Source organism: Palaemon carinicauda, chromosome 9, assembly GCF_036898095.1.
Source record: "Palaemon carinicauda isolate YSFRI2023 chromosome 9, ASM3689809v2, whole genome shotgun sequence".
Classification (NCBI taxonomy): domain Eukaryota; kingdom Metazoa; phylum Arthropoda; class Malacostraca; order Decapoda; family Palaemonidae; genus Palaemon; species Palaemon carinicauda.
The window spans coordinates 127,578,260-127,588,122 of record NC_090733.1 but is presented as its reverse complement, the minus strand read 5'-3'; the positions used below and the strand labels follow the sequence as shown (position 1 = coordinate 127,588,122).

Here is a 9,863-nt window from a genome sequence, read left to right as displayed (position 1 = left end):
TGCCGCAAGGTCAGAACTTACTTACTTTGATGGCTGCTTTTCCAGTCCCATACAGCATTTTTCTCCATGTACAGTACCTAAAAGTAATCTCATTCAGCCTGAAAAGTTGTCCTACGGCTGCATAAGACATCCCATCCTGAACTTACCAAGAATTTATACCTTCTCTCTAAGTCAGGATTTTTCTCTGCCACTAGCTTGAGATGAAGCAGCTTATTACCAAGACATGGATAAAGGACGAGCACTTGTTGCTTAACACACACTTATAGGGGTTACTTTAATGATTAAGGATGCTGGGAGAGTGAGACAGAGTCAGTGAGAGAAGAGCAGGAACGGAAATGAGGCAAATGTAAGGTGTAAAGAAGAGTGGGTGGTTTGAAAACATCAGATATCACACAGCAGTCCAACCAGCGAGGTGCCGCGAAGAATCAAAACTTTATTTAAAATATAATGTTAATCTGAGTACTGTAATGTATGTGTAATATCGAAAATGCGATGACAGAGTTGAATGTACCTCAATTGTCCAGGGAAAGGGAGAAGAGAGCCTGACCGACAGAGAGCGTACTACATTTGGTATGAGACCGAACAATGACAGCAGGAGCGAATGCCGCTGTATCACACACAGAGACACCTTCACGGTCTGGATTGGTTCTTGGCACTGAACCAATTGAGAGAAAGAGATCATCTAGGAAAAAGGGAGAAGGGCTAAAACATAAGCCCCTTTACTATTTACCAAGACACCTCACAGGTCTGGGTTATTTCTCAGTACAGTACTGCATTGCCTCTCTTTATTGTGTGAGAGAGAGAGAGAGAGAGAGAGAGAGAGAGAGAGAGATTGATCATTCAGAAAAAGAGGAGGAAGGGTGGTGACTTTTATCCCAAACAAGGTTTGGTACAAGACTGATCACCGATAGCAGGAGCATAAGTTGATCCACACACCATGTACCAAGACACAAAGTAGCAGCATTTGAAGAATCCAACTAAGACCAGGCAGAGGAAAGGGAAGTGGAGCCCACATGCTCCTACTTGGTCACCTTATTTTGGGTCATGGAAGCAAATGATGATGCTCTCACTGAGGAAGAGGACACAGGGGACTCTTCACAGCAGACACATCAGCAAGGTGTCATGTACTTCAGGAGTCGTGAAAACATTGCAGTGGCAGCTTTAGAAAGTCATGACCCTTGCAACAGGAACTAGGATGATGAGATTAAAAGCAGGTTCACTAATAAACCTATCACATATTTGTGGCTTAATCTGGAAAAACTGTATATCCTTGTATTTTTCCTTTATCACTCGAACATGATGGCCTCTCTGCACGCTAATCCATTTCTTCAAGAAAGAGGAAGCAAAAATCTAAGCAGTCAAAATTAGAGAGACAGCAAGTATGTTGCTGCATGTGGACGAAGTCAAATGTGAGCATCTAGCATATTTCCTGCCACCTACCAGCAGTAATTAATACTGTACCTAGTAAACTTCTAAAATGCATTCCAGCTTTGCAGGAATCATACATACTTATATCAAAATACGATGATTTGCATTATTGTATGAACAAAAACAATTTATAATATCTTACTTTTCTTTTTTTCCTGGACTGGAATTATTTGGGTCATATGGCAAAGATCTGGGATGAATGAGGTCATTTATAACCCATGTGCAAATGGGAAAACCCCCACTGATGCAATATGAAGTACAGTAGTGAGAAGAGATTGGAGAAAAAAATTGAAGAAAGGAAATGGGAATGGGGGTAAAGTAGAGTAATAAGTGGGTGCAAAAGTTGAATGGATGGAATTTGGGCCCCATGGCCAAGCACTGAGCTAGGGACAATAAACCTTCAAGTAATACTGTACATAATTTCAGAGACATATAGATCAAAGGTTTTTTAAACAGCAAAATAAATCATTCTTGTCATTCCATTATTCATAAATGGAATATAAAAACCATAAACCTTTTTGTCTTACTAAATGCATAAATGAAGGAGCAGGACATAGCCTCAAAGAATTCTTAAATAATTTCCAAACAAATGCAGGGTAACAGTCAAAAGGAAATATAAAGATTCATCAAGATCAAATGTTTTTATCATATAGTAACATTGGGTTATAAGGAGCAACAATAAATAATGACAGAAGATAAACTTGTTATTTACAATATCCTTCAACAAAAACAAAAGTTCTTCTGCCTGTAAATTACAGTGACATTGAATGTCATGATAAAGCAGATATATAATCTTCAACAATGGCAGGTCATCAGCAAACAGTAAATAGTTGAACCACTTACATACAAATGTTAACCTGGCAATGAAATCAATACTGTCTTAAATCTTTACATACACAATTCAAAAAACTGTTTTAAATCACATACAAAGTGTACCATTTCAATTGCAGTGATGTAGTGTACATACAAGTTGTAAGTGATATAAGCAGAACCTTTACATTACCTATCCAAATTGCATAAACAATGAAGACTTAAGATAACATGACTGCCAAGCACCAATTTGAGATTACCAATACAATTTGAGGGAAAAAAATTACGATAGAGATGAAATAGACCAAAAAAAAGGTAGCAAATGGACATATATTACACAACCCATCAAAATGTTCATGTGCATCACAAATCTTTTTATCTAATACCAATCTGCAAATTAATGGAAAAGTGTCTTTACATCATGCATATTAATTATGGTGCTGTGAATACGGGATGAAACTGTACAAAAAGGAGTGGGATATTGCACTTTAAACTTGGGATATTTATGACATTGGTGCTTCTGTAGGTAAAAGGTGCTAGGTGAAAAATAAACATACGGTACTTATTACATCATCTCTATGAGAAATATCATCATCGTAAAATCAAAATGTTCAAGTCTTCCACAAAACACACACTTACCTGTCCCTACTTATACTCAATTTTTCTTTTTAATGAGGCGTATTTGCACTGACTCGCAGCGGTGCCCTTTTAGCTCGCAAAAGTTCCTGCTATCTGATTGGTTAGAATTATCTTGTCCAACCAATCAGCGATCAGGAAACTTTACCGAGCTAAAAGGGCACCCATGCGAGTCGGTGTAAATATGCCTCACTAAAAAGAATTGACTATAGTGCAGCTTGTTTCTTCTGAAGTCTCATAATAATAATAATGATACATGTGATGAACATTACCACACACATAACAGCTGATATGGCATCTATAACCAAGAAATTAATTACTTTACCTTAATTTTAATATAAAACTTCACTCTAAGTTTTTACTCCTCATTTACATAAATTCTTACGTTGTTACAATTCTTATATAATTCAAGAGTACAATTATTGTAATATGCTTCCTTATTCAAAACTATTCCTAACCAATGATTGGTAAGTAGTATTGACAGTTTTTTTGTTTTTAAATAATATACACAACACTTAAAATTTCTAAAAAAAATTATTTGAATTACAAGAATAGACTAGGAATAGCATTCAGAACAACTATATATATATATATAAGAAAGGAGTGAGAATGGGATTAGAAAGTATAGCAACAACCCATAAAATTAATGATCATTTTGCGAGCTATACAAAGACAAGAGTTAAGTCAAGCTAGAAAGACAGTGTACAGTATCTATTTGGGACTTACATCAATAGGATAAGTTAGTTTACTTGAATTATTACAACTACAATGAGATCAAAAGAAGTGAAGAAATAAGTGTCTTTGGTCATAGTCCTATCGTACTTGAATGGGATCAAGAGAAAAAGGGAAACAGGAAGAAAATCAATGTATAGCTCAAATAATGTCAATAACTTAAATATTTGCTCCCAAACTAGTCTTGTTAGTGACAATAATAGTTAAATAAATGAAATACTGTCGTAACAACTAACATCAATACATAAGGAAATCTTTTCTTCAATATTCGGTCTTATAACCAGCTTGAACTGTTGCCAGTATACAACGGTTAAAAAGAAATATTACAACCTTGAAGAGATGCGAGTCAAAGGTACCCAGAATTACGAAAGTGCATGAGCAACCCACAGTAACAATCTCATTCAAAACATTTTATAGAACTATAATAAAGTAACAACAGATAACCTCTAGTAAAGGATGATTATGATTGCTAATGCACCTCACTACTGTACCTAAGATCCTTAACCAAATAATGTACACCCTCCCCACTAATAAACAACATATACGCACTGTACAGTCTGTCATATGGATTCATGATTTCCTACTATAAATATGGTAAATAGTTGCACTGAAACCTTAATTCTATATCATTCATAAAAGAAGATACAGCCTAAAAACTAACTAATCATACTTGTCCTCTAGCAAAGCCAAGCAGAGTAGCAAGTCTGGTAAACCTAGCAAGCCAGGTTGTAACCAAGCACAATTCACCTCTCTTCAAGAGACAAAACATTACCATACATCTACGTCAGCTTAAGCTAGAAGATTCCTTTCAAGTTCTTATTCCAGACTTCTCCTTAGCATCAAAATTATGTTAGATTCTACATTGATGAACTAATAAACCCTACTCTTTCCAGTATCTAATAAATGGTTAGGACTCATCATTTCCGATTACGTAAAATGATAAGTCCACAAACCTATGTTCTGATGAATGAAAAGACCTTCATCATTCTAGATTGCATGACAAGTGAAAGATCCTTCATCAAACATAAGTTTTCTTTTGTTACGTTACAAAAAACCTGGTTATCAAAAAATAATTCTTAAAAGGGTAAAAAATAAATCACTTTAGCAAAGTGGTACTTGTATAGAGATGAAAGTGACAGAGTATTCAAAAGAATAAATGGCCCCTCAAAGTTACTAACAAACTTTGACGCCACTGAAAACCACCACCATAGGTTATAAACATGTCACCTGACGTTTTGAAGTGATTAATTTATCCACAATGGAATTCCATAACAATTATAGTCTATAAATTAACAGATGCTAGAGAAAAGGTTCTCATCCCTAGTTCCGTGTGACCTTATTTTGCTTTTACATGGCAATCCATCACTTTCACCTTGATAAAAAGCAAGCACTTGTTAGGACAAAAATATTTGTATCGAGTTCAGTACCTTCCATCTCTAATCACCAAATCTAGTACCAAAAGAGAAACAAAGATTATTAAAAAATGAGGTAAAGCGTGTGAATAAACAATTTTGTTTATTCAACACAAAAAAGAAAGAAAAGAAAAATGAGTGAAAAAAATCAAGATTACCTTGAGAATGATTTGCACTCTCAATGTTGTATATAACTAAATAATCTAAAAACTTTCATACCATGCATATGTATAACACCTATTAACTTAAAATACGAAATTAAAAACCATTATGTTGAAAATGGTAAACTACAGTATTTGAAAAGTTTATTGTGCTAATTCTAATGCTTCTTAAGTGAAATTTTCACTTATTTCTAGCATTAAGATTCACCATCAAACACCATGAAGGAGTAAATGTTGACATCTTTTTATAAGTGAAATTTTAAGAGGGACTTCAGGTCGCAAATTCTAGCACTTGGGAGTGTAACCACTGTCATTGCCTTTTTGTCATATGGTTTCCATGGTCATCTCACCAATGACAAAAAGGAATTGATCATACCAGCCACCATCACAAAATCTATTTATTTTACCATCAGTAAGGTTACTTGTTGATCATCAGTAACTTCTATAACAAATAACACTGACAAAAGAGGATTTTGATTAAGAATTCACATCTCTTAATACTACTACAGCTTCCACTGGAACAACACAGCTTTGAAAGAACTCTTAAAAAATTCAAAATTCGTGCCAAACACTTCACATCAGACTGGCACAGTTATTTGATGCTCTTAGGTCATGTTGACTGCACTCATCTCAATTGTTCTGTTATTTTACCACTTCAACAGCAGTATAAATACTCAAACATTCTGAAGATAAAAGTGCCAGGGGTAACTCAAGCAATCTACAACTAAATTCAAGAGGTAAATTTTAAATGTGACAAAATTCTTTGGTTTTAAGGCTAGCTACTTTAATGCATGCGCCTACGTTTATTTTACTTAACGCTCTCAAATGAGAAAAGGCCGTAAATGATTAATTGATGTCTTGTAGCATTGCCTAGATCTCTACTTACTTCCTCCGCCGATCCTTCCCAATGTTTTTCCTGTAAATGATGCAAACTCAAGACATTAAACGCCCTGCACTCCAAGTGGAGTCATAAATCCAATTTCTCCTTCACAGATCGTTGGTCCGAAAATAGAAAAAGTATAGTGACAAAAATAAAACATTTTATAAAATTACAAAAATCACCAAGAAAAATAAAGATAAGTAACCCTCTCATGGAACTACATAAGGTACTACAGTACAATATTTCACAATTTCCTAGACTCACTGATCATTTCCTTGGTCAGTGTCAGACTCGTCAAATTCAGCCTTGGCGCGACGTTTCTCAAAGATGATAATGATGATGCCAAGAATCACCACTTCGATAACAATCCCGATGAAAGGCCACAGGGCGGCGTAAATATCTGAAACACACATTAAGGCTCATTTCCACACCAAACCCAAGTGTGTGTATATACATACATACATACATGCATACATACATACATACATACATATATATATATATATATATATACCAATAAGTAATGATTGTGGCTGCTGCATCCCTCAAAAGATCCATTAATTCTACCTCTCCTCAACACTCGAGCCAAAGACGCTACATTAGATGGGATGCATACAAAGTCCAAGGGTATAAGGGTAACCTCCATAACATTTAGAGGTAAAGTAATCAGACTCCAAGGACCGAAAGATAAACTAGAAGGCTCAACGTCAAATGGTGTCAGACTGGAGAAGCATTGGTTTGACCTTTGGAAGTTTAAACACCGATATGGCGTTGGACAAAATACATGGCGTGGTGTGAAAAAGGTTTATTCTTCTTCTTCTGAGAGGAGCACCGTCTCTAATAAATTTTCTGGCCAGTGCGAAAGGGGTCTCCCAGTTATCACTGCACTTAATGCTTAGTAAATTATAATACAGTAAAACCAGGCTTTTTTTTCAAATAAAGCCTAGTAAAAACTATGTAAACCACAGGGGAATTGTTAACCCTTATAAAAAAAAATTGACAATGTAATATTTCAATTTGAATAACTTTGCATGCCTTTTAACCCTTTTACCCCCAAAGGACGTACTGGTACGTTTCACAAAAGCCATCCCTTTACCCCCATGGACGTACCGGTACGTCCTTGCAAAAAAATGCTATAAAAATTAGTTTTTCATATTTTTTGATAATTTTTCGAGAAAATTCAGGCATTTTCCAAGAGAATGAGACCAACCTGACCTCTCTATGACAAAAATTAAGGCTGTTAGAGCAATTTAAATAAAATATACTGCAAAATGTGCTTGGAAAAAAATAACCCCCTGGGGGTTAAGGGTGGGAAATTTCCAAATACCCCGGGGGTAAAAAGGTTAATGCTTAGTAAATTATAATACAGTAAAACCAGGATTTTTTTCAAATAAAGCCTAGTAAAAACTATGTAAACCACAGGGGAATTGTTAACCCTTATAAAAAAAAAATTGACAATGTAATATTTCAATTCGAATAACTTTGCATGCCTTTTAAAGTTGATTTTTCATATATTTATGACATTAGTAAATATTATAAATCCATTCAAAAACTTTCCCAACACAAAGAGAACTAGCTGAACTACCACTTTGTGACACTAAACCTTCAAGTCCTTTCTCTGACTTGAAAAGTAAACTTGTCTGACGTCTTTGAATTCTTAACTAGAAACAAAATGTCACTTTAGAAAAAATTCTCTATGGAAGTCTAAATTCGTACACCAATTAAAACTTTTACTCTCAATATATATCAGTCTTCTTATCACTGCCTTTCCTCCTAAAAAAGGATATGTGGCCCATACAGTCTAACATACATGGTAAACAATTAATACAGGTACCTGTCGTTCTGAAATAAGGTAGGGATAAAAATCAACTTTCCACGCTCACCAACTCATTACAGGTGCCAACCTACATTCTCTCAAGATGTACCAATGTTAAGGGGTCCAAATGACCTCCGCTTGAAATTATGGAAATTCATATTATATGTAGTATTCCATTTTTGGCTAAGAAAAAGTCTATATTTCAGGTTTCAAATATCTTCTTTTTAATGAAAATAATTTATTTACTGTTAAAACTTCCTTTTCCTATATTTACGCAAGCACATCCAGTCTCTTACGCAACTCTTTTTTTTACCAGAGTACCTATTTACAGCATGGAAAAAGGTGAAAATGTAAATTTTTTAAAAAGCTTTTTTAAAGATATCATAAGAGAATAAAAAATACAATACTAATCTTAACTTTAAAAACTTAAATGTGTAGTAAACATTACAATCGAAATTTAACTGTCAGAAAATAAAGGTTGGTGTTCACATCGAGCCATTACCTTTAATAGCTAACTGGCAGTATAAGAAAATTTCATTTCCATTTGACTGTGGTGTTTAATTTCCAAAATAAAAAGTTCTATTAGTAAGAGTTGAACACATTTCATGTTATCATTTTATACCTTTGAAAAAAGGTCCCCTATAGGGAAAAAAAATTTATATCTTTGACGATAAAGGAAGTTACAGCATCAAATTATCGGATACTTTGTACAAATTTAAAATTTATAGTTTTTCCACCTGAAATAACACTAAATTAAAATGATTAAACCTTATGAAAATAACAAATATATTCATACAACTGAGAGAGAGAGAGAGAGAGAGAGAGAGAGAGAGAGAGAGAGAGAGAGAGAGAGAGAGAGAGAGAGAGAAATATTATTGCCAGTACTGTATTAGAATCTAATGTACTATACTATATCTATTATTGAAGTACAGTACAGTACATACATTATATTAACTACTGCAGTATATTATACATTTAAAGGACTGTACTGTAGAATTTTATTTTTTAAGTGAAATTTACATGTGGAGGAAAATTTGCTCGAGAGTTCACGTCACCTATAATCCAAGGAATTCTGTAACCACAGGGGCTTGGAACGTAATGACAGCATATAAGGAGGTCTTACTCTGTAAGAAGTCCCAAAACAGGATCTTTTTCAAGTACTTCAATGATCGACCTACCTTTGACCCTCAGGAACGTCCATTTTTCAAAGTTGTACGAAAAGATTGTAATGTTGCAGGAGTAGTTGCCTCGGTCACCCCACTCAGCATTAATGATGGTCAGTGTTCCATTGGTAATATTGTTTGAATTAGGGCCCAAAGAAATTCGACTGTCATTGACCATGAGGTCATACATTGGCTTTTGATCTGAAAGAAATGGTTTTGTTTTTCAGAATTTTGGAAAGACTATCTTTTATAATCAACATATGCTTAAAACCTTAATCTAAACAGTTGCTATAAACTTGAGTTTTATTCAACATTCAAGAGAGATTCATTAACTTAAATAACAACGTCTTACAGGTAAAACTTACTTTTCATCCAGATAATACTTGGTTCGGGGATACCATCTACAGGGCATTCAATAGAGAATGGCTGCTTCTCATCCACATTCTGACTTTTTTCTAACCTCCTGATTTCCAAGACTATAATGAAAAACACATTTTAAATGTAATTAGTATTTTTCCTAGCTATACAAACCTGGGTCCTTTAAATATGGAATGTCTTCAGCAAAGCTATGTCGTCCACTGAGGTCTTTAACGAGGTAGTTAATTACAGACTATGAGTAGCCCTCCCCACTTGCCTGTAAAACACTTCACCTTTGACCTTTGGTTCAGGACAGAGGAGTGGCCGAGGTGGGAAGTACAACTTTAAAAATAAAATAAAATGCAATAAAAATACAGTAACTAAAAATTTTGCATTTTCTCCTGCACATATACAAAACTATCATCATTTAAAATAGGGAAACTCACTTATTGGTGGTAGTAAGACCCT

The 9,863-nt window shown here is 34.6% G+C and overlaps 1 protein-coding gene across 2 annotated transcripts in view; it reads right to left on the bottom strand.

Annotated features, from left to right (window-relative positions):
* Positions 1-2,054: 2,054 nt before the first annotated feature.
* The window catches only part of LOC137647136 (basigin-like), a 66,025-nt gene continuing 58,216 nt past the window's right edge, over positions 2,055-9,863 (bottom strand). For both annotated transcript variants that reach the window (XM_068380390.1, XM_068380391.1), the window contains exons 7-10: positions 9,404-9,514; positions 9,054-9,239; positions 6,324-6,459; positions 2,055-6,095 (exon numbers count right to left, since the gene is read on the bottom strand). In XM_068380390.1, coding sequence (XP_068236491.1) covers positions 6,062-6,095; positions 6,324-6,459; positions 9,054-9,239; positions 9,404-9,514 — 467 coding nt within the window. In that variant the 3' untranslated portion in view covers positions 2,055-6,061. The remainder of the gene's footprint in view (positions 6,096-6,323; positions 6,460-9,053; positions 9,240-9,403; positions 9,515-9,863) is intronic.